The sequence below is a fragment of the Biomphalaria glabrata genome, chromosome 13 (genome assembly GCF_947242115.1).
Source record: "Biomphalaria glabrata chromosome 13, xgBioGlab47.1, whole genome shotgun sequence".
In the NCBI taxonomy this organism is placed as follows: Eukaryota; Metazoa; Mollusca; class Gastropoda; family Planorbidae; genus Biomphalaria; species Biomphalaria glabrata.
The window spans coordinates 22723504-22742192 of record NC_074723.1 but is presented as its reverse complement, the minus strand read 5'-3'; the positions used below and the strand labels follow the sequence as shown (position 1 = coordinate 22742192).

The 18689-nt window shown below is 32.1% G+C and overlaps 2 protein-coding genes across 11 annotated transcripts in view; one reads left to right on the top strand and one right to left on the bottom strand.

Annotated features, from left to right (window-relative positions):
* The window catches only part of LOC106064916 (ATP-dependent translocase ABCB1-like), a 124296-nt gene that overhangs the window by 38721 nt on the left and 66886 nt on the right, over window positions 1-18689 (top strand). For all 8 annotated transcript variants that reach the window (XM_056008064.1, XM_056008070.1, XM_056008063.1 and 5 more), the window contains 13 exons: window positions 564-674; window positions 995-1120; window positions 1789-1992; window positions 2776-2946; window positions 3247-3445; window positions 3993-4168; window positions 5194-5334; window positions 6247-6348; window positions 6447-6608; window positions 7320-7452; window positions 7732-7802; window positions 7960-8060; window positions 8671-8811. In XM_056008064.1, the coding sequence (XP_055864039.1) occupies window positions 564-674; window positions 995-1120; window positions 1789-1992; window positions 2776-2946; window positions 3247-3445; window positions 3993-4168; window positions 5194-5334; window positions 6247-6348; window positions 6447-6608; window positions 7320-7452; window positions 7732-7802; window positions 7960-8060; window positions 8671-8811 (1838 nt within the window). The remainder of the gene's footprint in view (window positions 1-563; window positions 675-994; window positions 1121-1788; window positions 1993-2775; window positions 2947-3246; window positions 3446-3992; window positions 4169-5193; window positions 5335-6246; window positions 6349-6446; window positions 6609-7319; window positions 7453-7731; window positions 7803-7959; window positions 8061-8670; window positions 8812-18689) is intronic.
* LOC106064915 (uncharacterized) overlaps window positions 9773-18689 on the bottom strand; it is a 38217-nt gene continuing 29300 nt past the window's right edge. For all 3 annotated transcript variants that reach the window (XM_056008061.1, XM_056008059.1, XM_056008060.1), the window contains 3 exons: window positions 16167-16304; window positions 15859-16053; window positions 9773-15398 (listed from right to left, as the gene is read on the bottom strand). In XM_056008061.1, coding sequence (XP_055864036.1) covers window positions 14293-15398; window positions 15859-16053; window positions 16167-16304 — 1439 coding nt within the window. In that variant the 3' untranslated portion in view covers window positions 9773-14292. The remainder of the gene's footprint in view (window positions 15399-15858; window positions 16054-16166; window positions 16305-18689) is intronic.

Here is an 18689-nt window from a genome sequence, read left to right as displayed (position 1 = left end):
AGGTATATCAGTCTCTTAAGGTATATCAGTCTCTTGCCTACGACCTTGTTTGGTTGTGGTCTTTGCCAGTTCTTTAAAATTATTTATGATTGAATACTTTTATTATTTTCTTGAACAACAGCAAAGACAAGTATAACAACCTCAACATTTATCTTATCTTTTATTATCTTATCTTATAGATTACAGAAATTACTTCAAAAAAAAGAAGATAACTTAAGACATGTACAGACATCAACTTTTCTATAAAACTGTTCTTTCTTCATTCACCCACAACTCTCTCTCCATTTTCTACTTCACTTAATAACTATTATATAAGAGGATCTACCAGTAAATTAGCATAAGTACTCATTGGATTTACAAAAGGCACATACAAACAATATCCATTCTTACTAAATTACTTGAATCAACATATACAGCAACATTATTATTGCTCATCCTATACATACATCCACCAATATCAGTGTTTTCAGAATTAGATCTAGATTTTTTAAAGAGTATTTCTTTTTAATTTAATTTTTTTATGCTGTGTGTGTTTAATATAATTATTTTTCAATTCTTGTCAGAAACCACCAATAGATTCTTCTGACCCTGGAGGTCAAAAACCAAATACAGTAAATGGATACATCCAATTTAAAGATGTTGAATTTACTTATCCAACTCGGCCAGAAGTCAAAGTAAGGTCTAGTGTTAAGCAGTAAGATATTGCATTTTGAAAATGAAAAAGCATATACAATTTTGATAATATTGTTAAAATAATAGGTACTAAAGAGAAATAAAGTTTGTTTAGGCTTATTTTATTTTTTTTTTTTAAGATTTATTTAATTTTTTATATAGGCAATGATAAAAAAAGACCTGCATATTGCCACATATCATGAAATATGTATTCTGTTTAAATGTCTTTCTTTTTCTGTTTTCTAGACTATTTTTTTTAACTATAAGTTAGAAAAAGAAAACAAGAAACATTGTTTAGTGTCTTTACATAAATTTCTTTCAGGTTCTTAAAAATTTCAACTTAGACATTGAGCCAGGTAAAACTGTTGCATTAGTTGGCAGCAGTGGCTGTGGTAAATCTACAATAGTCAACCTTATACAAAGATTTTATGATCCAGACAGCGGACGGGTAAGCTGTAGATCTTAAAATTATCACATCCCTATAAAAATGCTCATTATGGCCCAGTACGATTTTTGATTAGGGTTATCCTCCAGTGTCCTAATTGCAGCCCTAAACAGCTCAATGTTGGCCCTATTGGGCATGGTTGTCCTTTGCACATTGGCATCATTAGGGGCCAATAGGAACAACAATAATTGTGCCAATATGGGCCCAGAATAAGTAAAACCACTACCGGATTCATTAGGGATTTCCAGAATCATGTCGTAATCACGCCTATACTAGCTCCTATGGTTTAGTAACTGACATTTTTATTGGCGCTCAATTAGGGAAAATATTGATTATGCCATTATCATTCTGGTGCTGGCCCCAACGGTTTAGTTATTGAGATTTTCATTTGGGGTTCAATTAGGGGAAAACTTTTATTATGCCGTTATGGTTCCTTTACTAGCCCTAATGCAATATTTTTCTTTATTACTGAATTTTTTTCACATGTTCTTATTACTTTTTTTTTTGAGAGTATGTTGAGGATGAGGGAAATAGTTTGTATTTTTGTTTGAGAAATTCATGAAAACTTCAAATTTTGTTCTAAGATTTTGTATCCTTCTTTTCATTGAATGACTAAATTGTATACAAGTCTTTTAAATGACAATTATGTTTGTTTTAATTACTTTCAACAGATAATTCTGGATGGCATTGACATTAAGGATCTGAATATACAATGGCTTAGAAAAAATATAGGCATTGTATCTCAAGAGCCTGTTCTGTTTGGTATGTCTATAGAGAAAAACATCACTCTTGGCAATCCAGGCATTAACATGGAGGAAGTAGAGAGGGCTGCCAAAATGGCTAATGCTCATGATTTTATTTCACAACTGCCCAAAGTAAGTTAATATAAATTAGTAAAATCATATTTTTAAAATGTTATTCTAAGATTTGTTTTCATTTCACTGAAATTAAAATATCATTTTTTAACCATCTCATAATGATAAAGTTGACAGCCACATTCTTAGTGTATGAGATTCTCATTTTCATATTCATTCCTCAAATATTTTTTTTTAAAGTTACATAAGAAGTAGTAAAAGATGATAATAATCTTTTTGAAACAAAATTTAAGCAGTTAGAGTACTAATGTAACAAGTTAGACTTATTATTTAAGAATTATGTATTAGCTGTCTTAGTGGCTTAGCTATTTTTTTTTTACAGATGGAGGGCTGTGTAAATTATATAAGCAAAGATTTTTTTGTGTATCTCTTCCATCTTTTTCCAAGTGTAAATGAATTTAAAATGTTAATATTGATACAGAACAGGCAGAGTGTGAAACGTTCTGGACCCATGGGTTTCATGGAAAGCTCTGTTACATGTTGTCTGAAATGTAGACCTTTAGTTACAATAGTTTTAAATTAGTCCATCTAGTGCCTTTGGTTCCCTTCAATTTTTTTTAATGTTGTTGAAACTTTACCTAAATAATTAAAGTAAATACCAAGTATTAGATAAAACTGTCACCATTCCTTTATTAAAAAATATAGTTTCTGTTTTTCATTTATAAAGATCAGAGAGGAACTTAATGAAAATGATATAATATGAATATTTAAAAAAAAATGTTCTCATGTTATCTTAAATTCGCAATAATAAAAAGGCATATAATTTTTTTACTGTCTTTTCAGGGATATGATACTTTGGTAGGAGAGAGAGGAGCTCAGTTGTCTGGTGGTCAAAAACAAAGAGTAGCCATTGCAAGAGCACTTGTAAGAGATCCTAGAATTCTGCTATTAGATGAAGCCACTTCAGCTTTAGACTCTGAGAGCGAGGGCATAGTTCAAGCTGCTCTAGATAAAGTAAGAAGGATAAATAACATGCTATTTTAAGACATTACTCAAGCATTATCAGTTGCACATTGATTTTCATTGCAAGTTATCTTTAAATTTGTAAATTAGTAAATTGACAGACCAATAATAAATTGTGTTTTAATGTTTATTATAACATTTTATATTCATTGGGTTAATTGCACATCACTGTTCATTCCTATCTGTAGTTTCCAGTGTTTGACATTTCAACATACCTATGTATAATTAGTGTTGGCCTTCGTTGTGTATTTCAACTTTCAACATTTTTTATATTTCTGTTCATAACAAAAGGCAAGAGAGGGAAGAACTACAGTCATTGTTGCTCATCGCTTGTCAACTATACAGAACGCAGATGTTATATATGTGTTAGACAAAGGTGAGGTTGTAGAAATGGGCAAGCATCAAGAGTTAATGAAAAACAAAGGAACTTACTTCAATCTAGTCACACTGCAAACACTTGCTGGAAAAGATGAAAGCATATTAGAAGAAGGTGAGATAGCGTCTAAATACAAACATTGTAGACTTTTCAAATGTAATTAACTACTACAATTATGGTTACTGACTGAAGCTATTTGCTCTTCAATAACCATGTCTACTATTGCTAAAATATATTTTGTATCCCCTCCCTCCTCAACTAATCCACAAGTAACTGTAGAAGTAAACTTGCTCCTTGTATTTGTAAATAATGTTGTCAAGATTTGTTTTATTTTGTTTTGTAGTTATGTCTTTATGACAAGATTGTTTGTACTCTTTTCTAATATATAATAACCAACATTTTATGATCTATTGTTTTCTACTGGAATAGACATTTTTAGTATCTTTTGATAGTTAGAGAATAACCATTAAAAAGGACATATAATAACAGCTATTTTTAGTTTATAAGTTTTAATCTTTACCCGATTTTCTTCCACCAAAACTTAACCCTAACTAGAGCAATGAAATATTATTCAACAATAATCAACTCTCTGTCCAGATTTATGACAGTGTCAAACAGAAACAAAACTCTTTAGATTCTGCTCCTTTCTTTATTGTTTCAGATAATACTAACATAGAAGATGAGAAGTCCAGTGTGAGTCCACAACACACAACTAGGCAGGTGTCACAGAAACAGGATTTGGCTCCTCACACATCCACACATGCAGGAGAGAAGACAACTCCTACCAAGAAAATCAACTTGTTTAAATCTAAAAGTGAGACACCTGAGGAAGACCAGGCTAGTGCTCAGTCTGTATTATATTAACTAAAGGACATCAACATTGTCTTAAGTCTGTAAACTAGTTGTATCAATTTTTTCCCTGAATATTGGTGACTCAACTCTCAATTATTGATAAAGTATACTAGATTGTTATAATCAAAACAAGCTATTTATATATATATATTTAAAAATAAATATAAAACCTAGATTATTTTAAAATATTCTGCTATTTTGGGAGATTTAAAAAATTATTTTTAATATATAATGTGTTTAATGACAGACCCAAAATTGGTGAGTTGACAGCAAGGCTTTTTGTTTTTCTTAGGTAGAGGTAAAATAAAGATCTATTTAAATATTTGCGTTCTGAAAAAAAAGAATGAAAAAGCAATTATGCTATCCTAAAACCTCAATCTGGATGTCAAGAGGAACAGCAGTCAGGGTTCAGACTAAACATCATGTTCAAAGTATGACACACTAAAAAAATAAAACAATACAAAATGCTCTTTTGTTTTCTGTAATGTTAAAAGAGCCTACTTAAGTATATTCACAATGATAGGTCTACTTAAGGATATTCACAATGATAGGCCTACTTAAGTATATTCACAATGATAGGCCTACTTATATATATATTGACAATGATAGGCCTACTTATATATATATTGACAATGATAGGCCTACTTAAGTTTATTCACAATGATAGGCCTACTTATATATATATTGACAATTATAGGCCTACTTAAGTATATTCACAATGATGGGCCTACTTAAGTATATTCACAATGATGGGCCTACTTAAGTATATTCACAATGATAAGCCTACTTAAGTATATTCACAATGATAGGCCTACTTAAGTATATTCACATGATAGGCCTACTTAAGTATATTCACAATGATAGGCCTACTTAAGTATATTCACAATGATAGGCCTACTTAAGTATATTCACAATGATAAGCAAACAACACATATTTATAGAATTTAATTTATTAATTTGAAAGAGTGTTATAAAGGTTTTTTGTTTCAAAATTTGATTATCTTTTTCAGGATGTATTAAAGCCAGGATTTCTTCGCATGTTTAAATCAAATCTGAAAGAATGGCCATTCATCTTACTTGGATGCATTGGTGCTATAGCAAATGGACTTGTATTTCCAGTTTATGCAGTTTTTTTCAGTGAAATTATTACTGTGAGTTTCTACAATTATGAAACCCATAATTAATATTCCTCTTAAAAATATAAAAATAAATTTAAAATTCACTAAGCAAATCACTTTTTAAAAATCCATTAAATATTTTCATTTTGACTAACATATGACTTGAATAGTTTATGAGTCAAATTTTCTTAACCCAATAGCCTCTATCACAGTACAGTGTTTCTTATACGGTTAAATCCTAATGCAGGATAATGCAACAGTTTTTTTAAAACGATCACATAGGAAGAACTCATCATGCTGCGTTTAGAATGAGAACTAGAGCATGATTACTCTCTGTTTTAATTTTGTAAAGAATTTTTCAAACATAATGGCCCATAACCCCCAATGTATAAGCCCCACCTAGGAAAATAAATATTTTTGAAGTTTTTTTATAGTCTAAGGGTATTTTTTAGTTTTTTTTAATTTTATTTTTCAATTAGACATATCATTCTATTTTTTTTACAGTTTTTATTTATTTATTATTATTATTAGTTCTTAAATTTTATTATTTTTTCAAAAAGTTTTTTTTTTATTCAGAGTTACTGCTCTTTGATTAGCATATGAAAAATTTTCAAACCAGAAATAGGAGCTTAGGCTAATGATTTTTTTATCAAGATAAGATGTAATGCATAAAACTAATGAAATGAACTTAGGCTACCACATTTGAAATATGTTTTAATTATAAAGCTAAGCTACTATTTATAACATATACATTATCTAATTTTCGAATCGAGGTCTCTTTAAAGAAATTTAGAAAATTAAATTTCTTTTTTAGTTTAATATGTACATTTTATTAAACCTTTTTCATGCCAAGAATATTTCTTATTTGTTTATATTAAACAAAAATACTTTATACTGCATATATAAATGGGCTTTATATATCTCCTTCTTCATTATAATCATCAGACTTTCGGTAAAACTGGACAGGATCTGTTGGACCAGGGTCTCTTTTGGAGCATGATGTTCCTAGCACTTGGGGGTATTACATTTGTAGCAAACATTTGCCAGGTCAGACAAATAGATGTATCCAAAAAAGTTTCACCTTTTTTTTGTAATCTTTATATAAAGGAATCATATCATATCATTGATTTTCTTTTTCTTTTCAGAATGTTGCTTTTGGATTTTCAGGTGAAAGGTTGACAAAAAGATTGCGACAGTTGACTTTTCAGAACATATTACGTCAAGATGTTGAGTACTTTGACAATCCCAAACATTCTACAGGAGCACTGACCACAAGGCTTGCTACAGATGCTTCTATGGTTAAAAATGTAAGAATGGTTTTAAATAGAAAAAGTTAATTCTGCAAAAACTGCAAATAAAATACTAATGGCCTTGATTTTCAGCTCTGAGTTTCAAGTCTTGGAACCTTTTTAATAATAATTTTTTATTAGATTTATCTCTTTTTATGAAGCTGATGTAAAGAGGGAAAAAATAAGGTAAGGTATAGCCTGCAAGTTTTATTATCCATTCAGAAAAAAAGTATTGCACAATAGTGGTAAGCCAATTATAAACAAAAGCTTTAAATGAGCACAAAACTCTTCTGCTTCTCTATGAAGCTGCGTTCTGCACCTGGATCTCCAGAGGCTGAAGGTCATACACCCTGGAAAATTCCTTCATATTTTGATTATATTATCACCAACATTCCATAGGGGACTTATCTCCCAATCATTCATAATATTTAGACAAGTTAGTTAGAATATCTTTGAGAAATTCCTGACCTATAGATTATGAGGTACACACCGAGTGGCCAGTTTTGCTCTTTCTTGTTAGTCGTTCCATGTTCCACTTCATGGACATTTCCACCAGATCTTTAGATCAAGGTCATTAGAGCAGCAATACCTTGGATCCTTCCCACAAGAAAATTATGAAAAATTCTTTTGTTTATTGAAGAAAAAAACAGAAAGTTATCATGAGGAAAAGCCTTAATATAACAGAATGTTCAAATTAAAATGTATTTTGTATAAATATTTCTTTTAAAGGCTACAGGAATTCGTCTAGCAACAATAGTCCAGTCTATTACATCTATGGGAGCTGGCATTGGTATAGCTTTTGCATTTGGTTGGAAACTTGCTCTAGCTGTTCTTGGTGGTGTCCCTCTTTTAGCTTTAGCAGGTTAGTGTCATGCTGAAACAATCTGTACCAAATAATTAAATCAAAAGTTGTTTTTATTTCTCCTCTGTAATATCCATTTACTTAAATTGCTTTCACTAGCAATAGTCACCCACTAGATTTTTCCTGATATAATCTTAAATTTTACAAGTAACCAGACTACAAATACACACTGATATTGGTCCTTAAAAAATGTATTGATTCCTCATAATTAATTGTGATATATTTTTAATTTCAAAGCTTAAACTTCTACCTTTTGAACTATTTGTTTCTCTATCAAAGGAATGCTCAATATGAAGTTGTTAAAAGCAAATCAAGAAAGAGACTCCAAACTATTAGAAGAGGCAGGAAAGGTTTGTGGGGTTTTTTTTCTATATTTTTTTAATGCGGGGCATGTTTGTGTAATTGGACCAGCCAACTTCTGGAGTAAAATGATTGCTTCCTTGTCAAATATAGCTTACAGAAAGATGTGCAACGGTAGTTGTAATTTATTAAACTGTTTGTTTTCAGACTGCTAGTGAATGTGTGGAGAACATTAGGACTGTACAATCTCTAACAAGAGAAAAATATTTCTTTGATCAATACAGTCATCAGTTAATCAAACCTCACAAGTAAGTCTGTCTCATTTTGACTTGAGTCACAAACACAAAGTATGTGTGTACTAAATAGCAAAAAACACATCTAGTCCTGTGTGGCACCACAGTTTTAGGTCATCCACAAAATTCATCCATGAATTACCTGAAGCCCAAATAACTGCATTGTATACTATTAGTTGGTTGAAAATCAGGCATTCTATTAGTTGCCAAATATTAAAATTATGTTTGGCCAGAAACTGGTAATGCAGGAGCACTAACTCTCCTCATTTCTTCTTCTGAGCTTTTCTAAGTATGGGATGTATGGCTGAGTGGCTTCAACTACTTGGCTACCTATCAAAGAGCCTTGAGTTCCAATTCCAATTCAATTTAAGTTGTGCTTGCTGAGCACCTAAAGGCAGCATGAAAATCTGAGGGTTATCTGCTATTCACATATGTCCACCAAAGAGATTGGATCACAGTGCACTGAGCATGCCAAAGCATGAAAGATGTTCTTTACAAAAAAATGTTTTTTTAATACAACATGTGGTGAATTTCTTTCTTGTGTTTTGTCAAAGGCTTAAATCTGTTACTAATTATGATAACATGCAATTATAGAGCTACTATAACCAATGTTTTTTTCTTACAGAGAAAACATCAAGCAGGCCCATGTCTATGGTCTATCTTACGCCTTTTCACAAGGAATGATCTTCTTTATCTATGCTGGGGCTTTCAGATTTGGAGCTTGGCTAGTGGCCAATGATGGGATGGACCCAAATCTGGTATTTAGGTAAGTAACTATAGATATAGGCATTTACTGCTGAATCTTAAGCCAAGCCAAATTGAGTGAAAGTGTTACATTACTTCCAATATAAAACAAATCAGAAAACAAAAATGTCATTCCCTCGCTATACCTTTCATTTTAAAAAAATACTTCAATTGTTCATTAGGCTTGTAATTATGACAAGTAAAAATGAAGTGTTATTTTCTTTATGGTGTAAAATATGTTTACTTTCTTTGGAACATCAAAAGGAATAACTTAAGAATTATTTTTTTTTTTACTTCTGTGCTGTTCTTCATTTAGCCTTTACCTTACCATCATACATTCAGTATTTATGGAAGATTTATCAAACATATAGATAAAATCCCATTGTGTCATGTAACTTGTTATCAAAGATAAGAGTTTCTCTGCAGGTAGTATTATCCAAGTCTCTGGTAGTTGTACAATAACATAGAAATTTGCAGACAATTTTAAGATAGAGAAATGTATACCTTAATGATAACGCCTTTTTAAAGAAAATCTTTTCATAACAGAAAAAAAAAAAAGTCTTAGATTCAGATCCATTATTAAAATTAAATTATATGCATTTGACTATTATACCAACTCTGGACTAAAGTCTCAAGCTAAAAATGTATTTGAATGATACCATTATGTTCAGTGTACTTTAATCAAGCTTATTTGTTGACATTTATAGGGGTGATTCATCTTTCCATGTTGCCTTAAGACACATGCAACTATACTAACAATCAAATAGTTATAAATAAAATCTAATTCTTTCATGCTTACATACATCTGAAAGCTATGTTAACAAAGATATCAGTCTATATATGATAGCTTCCTGTGTAAAAATAATCTAAATTATAGGCCCTATTCTTGTAACCAAAGCAGAACACATACAGGTATTCAAGCATTAAGTATTTAAAAAAAAAAGCATATTAAAAAAGAATGAATATGAATAATGGAAAACAAGTTTTATAGTATTTAATTTATATTTTTTTAATTTAAATCTTAGCACTCACAACCAACATATCCTTACAGTACTGTAAATACTCCAGAAGAATTAAATAGACATAAAAATGTGATACAAAATGATAAAACTGAAATAAAAAACTAGATCATGTACAGTAGTCAAACAAATCAGCCAAAAAAATAAACAGAAACACATTTTAAAATAGATCTATGCACCTTTCTATCAAAAGAATGTTATTGTAAAAAAAAATGTTTTTTTTTTGTACATTTGTTCTATTCATTCAAATGTGAGAATGAGGTCTAGATGTGTAAGAGGCTAACTGTATCTACTGTACTTCTTATGCTACTTATGACAAAGTCTATCCTGTCTGCAACTCAAAAACCTTTCTTTAACAATATGTGTCTAATTTTCACTTTTCTTTTCAGTAATTCTTTAGTTATTATTACTTACAAATACTTCTGATTTATAGGTAATCTATTCAAAAATATTCAAAACTTTATTCTCTTTTTAAATAGAGATACTTCATTGACTTGTTGTAAATGTTCTGAGATTGACTTAAAACAGGATGGTTAGTGTAAATTTTTTTAATGGTAAAACTATTTTAGTAATAATACAAATGTCTACTCAAAAACTGCACCAGTAAATAATACACACTATCTAATCTTATAAATTACAGACATTTCCCCCCAAAAAAGAAGATAATTATGTTCTATGCATATCTATGTGCTTATCTTGTAATGCATGCTAATTAGAGACTTAATCTCAGCTAAATCATTGGTTTACCTGGCTGATTTAGGCAACCCGTTCCATACTCTTATACAATAGAGATGTCATAACATAGCCTCTATCCTAATATTTTTATTTTGTTTTGGGACATGTATACAGCAGCATGTTGTAGCAGTTTTTAAAAAAAGATGAGAACAAACTAGAACATAGGAAAAAAATACTAGAGACACAAAGAGTGTATGTTTTTATATAAATACAGATATATATGTTGAGTACATGTGATATATTGCACACAGAACTACAGTCTTGACTTGATCTACTGCCACTCTCTTCCCTTCTTATTATCATGGGCCTGTAGCAGAAACAAAAACATTGGCTACCAAAGTTAATATCACATTTCCTTTGATAGATTTAATTGCTGTGAGTTTAGATCTGACAATTACCAAGGGAGACACCCCCTGAATATAGACTTGGTGACAATGCTAAGGGAGGGGGGTCAGTACGGATAAGAGTGACACACAGAAACAGAATAATTCTGTTAACAATCCTTGGCATCAACTCTATGATCTAACAATTTTTATTTCTCCAGCATGCCCCATATTTCTTGTAGCTTCTGGTGCTAATAACAGGCCAGGATTGGGGTCCAGACTACTTATATGGAACTTGGGGTGAAGAGGCCCTATTCAGAAGTCAGAGATAATGGGGATACAATGTGCTCTGATTCTTTAATGGGGATGCAATGTGCTGATTCTCTAATAGAAATTTTCATGTGCTGTGTACCCTTGCTCACAATGCAAAAGGTTCTTGGATACTTTGACTGCTGACAGACTAGACAGTAAGATGTAAGGCAGCAGTTAGATAAATCCCAGACTGCACATCTCTGCTCACCACTTCTACTTTTAAAAGAATACAAAATCTTGTCTTGAAAACAAATTTGTTCATTGGAGTACATGGTGCAAAATAACAACTAAAAATGTGCATTTTGTAAACTAAGTCTAAAAAGATCAAATAACTGGATCATTGTAGAGATTTTTACATGTATATTCACTAAGATAAAGCACACAAGCATATATATTATCTCAATACACTGAACCCTGCTTGCTAAAGCAAATATTGGGGGGTGGGAATTGTATATAATTTTATTTTTAGTGAACATGTTTTGTTTTGGTTGCAGTAATAAAAGTACTTCTGACTTCGGTCTAGATATTTTGAAACTCCAATGGCACATGAATTTGATTTTAAAAATATTCTCTGAATTCTCTTCACTTTTGTTCTTTGAAAAAAAAAAAAAATTACCGCAAATATCACATGTCTAAAAATAAAATGGCGCTTACTGTCCAGGTTATCTACAACAACTATGTCATGAGAGGTGGGAATCACAAGTTTACTGAACACACTGTCTGAGAGTCACACTGTGACCTTTAACCCATTCAACTTTTACTCAATGTGACCTTTCATAAGCACACTCTCACACAAGCACACAGACAATTACTCCAGTGTGAAGAGCTCACATTTTGAAAGACACTATCCTAAAATATGTACATCATTTACAGACTTTTACTTTCAATGCAGAACTTTTCAAAACAAAATGACTTCCATTCCCTTGTTTTACCAAATCAAAAATGTATGCTTTTCACTAAGGCAGAATGTAACAAAACATTTTTTTTTTCTGCAAAAGTAATGTTTGTTTGAACACCCATATAATTTTTAAAAAAACAACACACACATCACAAGCTGATAGCATTAGCTTTTTTTTTTTTTTTTTGCTCTTCATAAGTCCCAAATATATATAAGCATTTTAATTGATAGCACAAAAAAAGATAGGCACTTGTAAAATGGTGGATTGTTATTTTAAAGATTTTACAAGTCCCCTGAGGATAAAAATGCAATTTAGCAACAAGGCTGCTGGGAAACATAATAAGTGCATGAAGCATTGTTTTTTTTTTTAAAGTATTTTTCTTTTATATTTGCACTAGCCGGTTTACGAATAATTTTAAAAAAATCATGGGGGTGGCAGGATGATAGCAGGATGATATTTTATAAAGCATCAGATACAGATTTGTCATTTGACTATTTTTTTTGGAAGCTTGGCAATGGTTCAGGGCCTAGTATTAATTTTCTTCTCATTATGAAAAATGAACATCATTGAGTCAGAATTAAAAAATTTTTAGTGAATAGGTGATAGTGGTTTACTTGGATGAAATGTAAAGGTTTAGGTTACAGTTTAGTTCTTGTTAAGCTAAAGCATTTATCCTTATGGCAAGATTTCATTTGTAGCCTTAGACCAGTCGTTTCCAAAATGTATGCTGGTGTCCATAAAAATCTCACAACCACTTCTTAACAGTTATTTATGGCTTTAACATTTTTCTTTTATTTAAAGGTGTTTTAGTAGTAAGTCTATACTCAGCAAAGTAAGCTGCAAATAACAATTGTATTTACAAACTACTGCCCTTATCAAATATTATTGAAGCATATTGAAGCATATCAACTCAACTTGAATTCACATGGGGACCTTACAAATGTTTAATTATAAACTTTTCCTTTTTTAAAATAATATTTGTCATTTTTTTATTTCATTGCTATCAGACAATACACACATGTTTATGGATGTTACAATCTATACAAGCAATACTTTTATCTGCTTATCCTATCTTGATGAGTGTTCTCATGTTGTTTGATATTTTTTATACCTATACAATTACTAGTAATAATTAATTAACTTGTAAAAAACTAAAGTGTTAATTACATTTCATAATTCAAAACCAATCTTTTAGTGTCTGAAAAAGTAATAAAAGTGTTTTACATTCAATTAGTACATTAATAAGTTGTTTGCTATCTATTCATGTTTAAAAAAAAAGTAATTTTTATGGAAACACAAAATGTATGATCAGCAATGAAAAAAATCATAGTAGCACCACAAGTAATAGAATAGCTCGCTTCTAAAACAATACATAAGAAGTTCCCATAAAAATCAGGTTTTGCATTATGACAATGCTGATAAGGTTGGGAAAACATAATTTAAAACAACAAAGTATATGTATATGTCAGTTGCCTTTTGAACAAGTTTTCTCTGCTGTTTTCTGTCATTTTGTACATTTCAATGTAATAAGTTTATGTCTGAGATTAATGTACTACAAACAAATTGAGAGATATTTTGTTTTTGATTAAGCACTGTCCCTTCTGTGAACAGTGCTTTGAAACAAATAGATACTTCATAAAAGCTGCCCACCCCCCATTCAAACTTCTAGAGGTATTACTTTCTAAAAACGTAGGCGTCATGAAAACAAAACAAATTAAAACTGCCTTGTAACAAATTATATGACCATAAAAATTGTGTATATATAATTGAAAGTTTGTTTTTTTGTTAATTAATGGATGATGCATACAATGGCTGGCATACTAAAAAAAAAGTGGACATATGGCACATTCTTTAAGCATTGTGATGGACCCAAGCCTTCATTAAAGTTAGATGAACATGGTAGATAGTTGTATTATTTGAAACTTTAAATACATTGCATCAGATGTGAATGGTTGATGAGAAGGCAGCTGTAGTGTAAAGGCTTTTTAAAGGGAAATAATTACTTTAGGAATTAAGCTGGGGACTAAAAACTTCCTTCTACAAGACACTGGACTAAATCTGATCTAAAATTCAAATAAAGGCTTTAGAAATGAAGTTAAAACTACTAGCACACTTTCATCCTTCTATGACTATTTCTCTAGAAACAATTCTTAACATTTCTCTTTAAAAAAAATGTAAGAAGCATTAAAAAAAAAGTACATCAAAAGCAGTCAAATCAGGAGAGTTCCGAAAGAGCAGTAATCACTTGTTGATCATCAAGAACAATTTTTAACTTTACTCCACGAATATCAAAAGACATAATATCCACTTTCGAAAAAAACATGTCTTCCATCTTACTGATCAGGCTGCCATCTTCAACTTCCTGCTGCAGGCGCTTTACCTGTGCCTTCAGCATGCAGATGTTGATGATTAAAATGGCAGTGCCATCAGAAATGACATCCAGCACCAGAGTGCTGCGGTCCTGTTCGAAATATTTGATGATCTCGGTGTGAAGCTCCTGAATGATGCTGTTGCACAGCAGAGATGCCTTGTGTGCATAGTGACGGCCGCTGGACTTCCACTGCTCACAGATCATGCCCATCTGGCCATACTGCCGGGTAGGAGAAGCTAGTTCTTCCTGACCTGCGCGCAGTTTCACTAGCTCCAACTTAGGATCATACTCCATGACAATAGGGTCCCAGTTGTCTTTGTCAGGCTTTTTGCAGACGCCATTAGTTGTCAGCTGGTCACCATTAGACACTGTCTCCTCACCCTGGACTTCTGGAAGGTGGGTAGCATTATTGTCTGATGCAGAATATTTACCTGAATGTTTAGATTTTGACTTGTGTTTGGCTTTCTTGCTGGTAGGCTCTTTAGACTTCCCACCACTATTACTGACAGAGTCTTTGAAAGAAACTTTGGCCCCAGAATCTTTATCTTTCTTTGTCTTTTCTTTGGACTTTGTCCTATGTGGTTTAACATTAGGGTTCTTTCTCTCCACTTCTTCATGCCCTGATGTCCTGACAGGGTTATCCACAGGAGCTTCTTGCAAGGCTTCGCTTTCTTTCAGGGCATCAAGTCTGTTCTTCTCACTCTCCTTCTTCATGGATTGTGACATTTTCTTGGCTTTACTTTTACGTGAGAAGCAAAAACACCAGCATGATTTAGGTTTGACTAAATCTTCATCATCAGTCTCATCTCTTGGAGTCTTTGAGTCTGGACTAGTGCCAGTGGGGTGGGAAGGTGAGGAGAGAAGGGACGTGTCAACCAGTTTTTCTGTGCGAGGTTCTCTGGGCGCAAGAATTTTTAAGGCTTCTAGTTCCACCCTGACTGTCACTTCACCTGTTCAAAGATATCAAAAAAAAATTTAATTAGAGGTTTTGGTAATAAAATATCACAGTTAAATCATAATGTTAAAAATGTGTAGTCCAGTTTTATTCAGCAATGTTAATTGTTGTGGGCTTAATGGTAAACTAATAAACTTGACTGCTGCTCACTGAAATTCTTCATGGTCTAGAAATTTATTTTATCATTTTAGTTTTTAATAATAAATAAATATCAAAAATACATTTAGCGAGATTAATGCAGAGGATCATTTTAATGACTAGATTCATTTTAAATGGATAATTAAAACCATTTTTGTCAATACTGAAATACTTGCTTAAGATGTGGACTAACACACCAAAACTTGCATCTGTTGGGAAAGTCAGTTAATCTTGGAGTCATTTGCACTCTTCTCATAAATCATTAATCTCATTTTATTTTTATCTCTTTATATTTGCTTCAAATGTTGGGCCCATACCTTTGTGTCTTTCCTTTCCAAAGTAGCCATCTCCTGAAACTGGTTTGATCCTTTGTTCTGTATCTAGTGAACTGGCCAGGTGAAGTTGACCTGATTGGCGGAGTGCATTGATGAAAAGTGCCACCGCAGTTGTGCCATGCTCTTCAACATGCCTGATGATAGTGGAGTTGCGTTGTTTGGGTGTTGCACCTTTATCTAAAGCAATACAATAGTTGAATGAGAGTACTTAGAAAAGCTATGTCATAGTCTTTTGAACATTTACACACTGACTACATTAGAACTGCATAGCAGATGAAATGCAAACTCACCTAGGCCAACTAGAATTGAAGGGTCAAGCACACCATGATGGGAAAGGTAGTCTAAAATGGCATCAGCATCTAAACCTTCAACCAGGTCTTGTCTCTGGCTCAAGGAAGTAGTGATCATCTCTGCTGCCTTCTCATTGTCTAAAAGAGACAGTTCAGCTTAGTGTTAAGATCTCCATTATGATAAACTCAGATATTAATATGCTCTATAATAGAAAACTTTACAAAAACATGTATTTTTACCTTGTCTAACTCATGAAACAATTAGATCTATCTCCTTGTTGACTAAAATGACATAGGTCTATGTAGATGATATAGATCTAGATCTAATTCTTTTTTAGTCAACTTACATTGAATTTATTTTAGTTTTATTTTCAAATTTAGATATTTTATCATTCATGTCAATAAACTAAAGTCTAGATCTATAAATTTCAATTCAAAATTTGTTATCAGATCTAGATTTACATAGACTCTATGTATTAATTATAATGACTATTATTATATCGTATATTATTATTATATTATGATCATTAGACATGATTCAACTGTTATAGAATAGATAAGATATCATATCTCATCTGAATCATCATTTTTATAATTTCATAATCATAATCATCGACATCATTAGTAATAGAGTCTAGTGATAGAGCCCAATAGAGTTCTAAGTCCTATGGATTATGTCATGTAGGTCTAGATTATTACATCTAATCTATATAGATCTATATTTAGGGGTTTATGTGTCTACGATCTAGATATATATAGATCAAGTTAGATCACAGTTTAAATCTAGTAATACCGTAGTTAAAAGTTCATCCATCCAACTTTTAATACTTTAGGGAGGAAAAATTATATATTTAAAAATATTAACCCCAAAAAATTGTTTTAATTATTTTCCCCTTTATTTTTACGAAGTTGAATGTGGTCTATAGTCTGTAATTTTTCATTCTATTTATTTATTGTAATGCTACAAGGGGTCTTTCCACCGGTACTAGTGGTAAATAGTAAATAGATTCTAGATCTAATATATAATTAAATTACAATTATTTACCCCTGGAGCGCTAGGGTCTATCTCATAGACTATCTTAGACTCCTAGACAAAAGAAACACTTCATGCCGTTTAAAAATAAAACAGTGTTTATTTACTGTTCGAGCTAATAATTGATGCTATTACTATTGTTAAACTAGATCTAGATATACATCTGAATGTTTCTAGAACACTTCTGTGAACACAAACTCTGCATCTATTCCCGTTTGTATTCGAATTACACATTTTGTCACATGATGATGATTTGTCTTCCGAGATAACACCTTGATCCACAGGTGACAGGTGACAAGATAAAATAAAGTGGGATTTTAATAAGCTTTATAATGTATATTTAAACTATAGATAATAGATCTAGATAATATATGTATGAATATCCCTAAATTTAGGCTTCATTGATCAGTTAGTCCCAATACAGGTGTCTTATTAATTTCGCAAGAGAATGAAAGTTAAACTGGTACATTGTAACCTTTGGTCCAGACTATTGTCTATTGATTTTCCTTTCGGAGATGTCTATGTTTGAAATGTTTACCATAATCTCTCAGGATTCAGTAACAGGTCCAGATCTTTTTAAACACTTAACAAATATGTAATATTCGGAAAACAAACCCGAATTTAAATTATTTTCCAAAAAAGGTCCACGAAATTAGTGGCGTAGAAAGGTACGCGTGGGCCAGGGTCAGGGGCGGACTGGCTCTATGGGCATTCGGGCCGGTATCCAAATGGGCCGGTAGGACCACAGTAAGTATCTTCTTTTTTGAAACCACGTCTGTATTTTATAAGATAAGGGCCGCATGGATGCCACTATTAAATTATTACATTTTTCATAGTATTCCTTTTTCAGGGGAAGGGGTTTCTGAGCGAAGTATTTTCTTTAAAATCTTGTACTTATACACTTTACGATTAAAAAGCAACATAAAGCCTTTATTCCTTATAAGGACATAGTGTTCACTGTAAGCATGTGTACATCTATCGATACATTATCAAATTTTACATAATGATTTTGAGGACAGGTAGACCTAGAACTGGATGTCCATATCATATAATATACAATTTATGGGCAGGATGGTTTAGAAATGCCCGGGCCGGTTTTGATACCCAGTCCACCCCTGGCCTGGGTTCACGAATATTTTGGTGGGCCCCTTCCCCCATAAAACAAATTAAGTGTGTGACAAAAATCTAAAAGCCTGTATGTATCGAGACATTTACCAAAAGACATTCCAATGCAAGTCAGTAATAATGTCATAAACCCTAACCATGTGAGGCCACGAAAAAAAAACAACGTGAAACGATGCTAGTCTGCTTTTACTAAAGTGCATTTTTTTTTTACTTTGGTGTCACCCCCTAGGGCTCAAGTGGGTCCTAATTGGTCATGATCAAGCGCAATGATAACCCAACGCGTCATTGTTGCTACTCCACCTCCACGGGCTGTGGGCCCCCGGTGGTCGTGGGCCCGGGTTCATTGAACCCCTTCGCGTCATGGA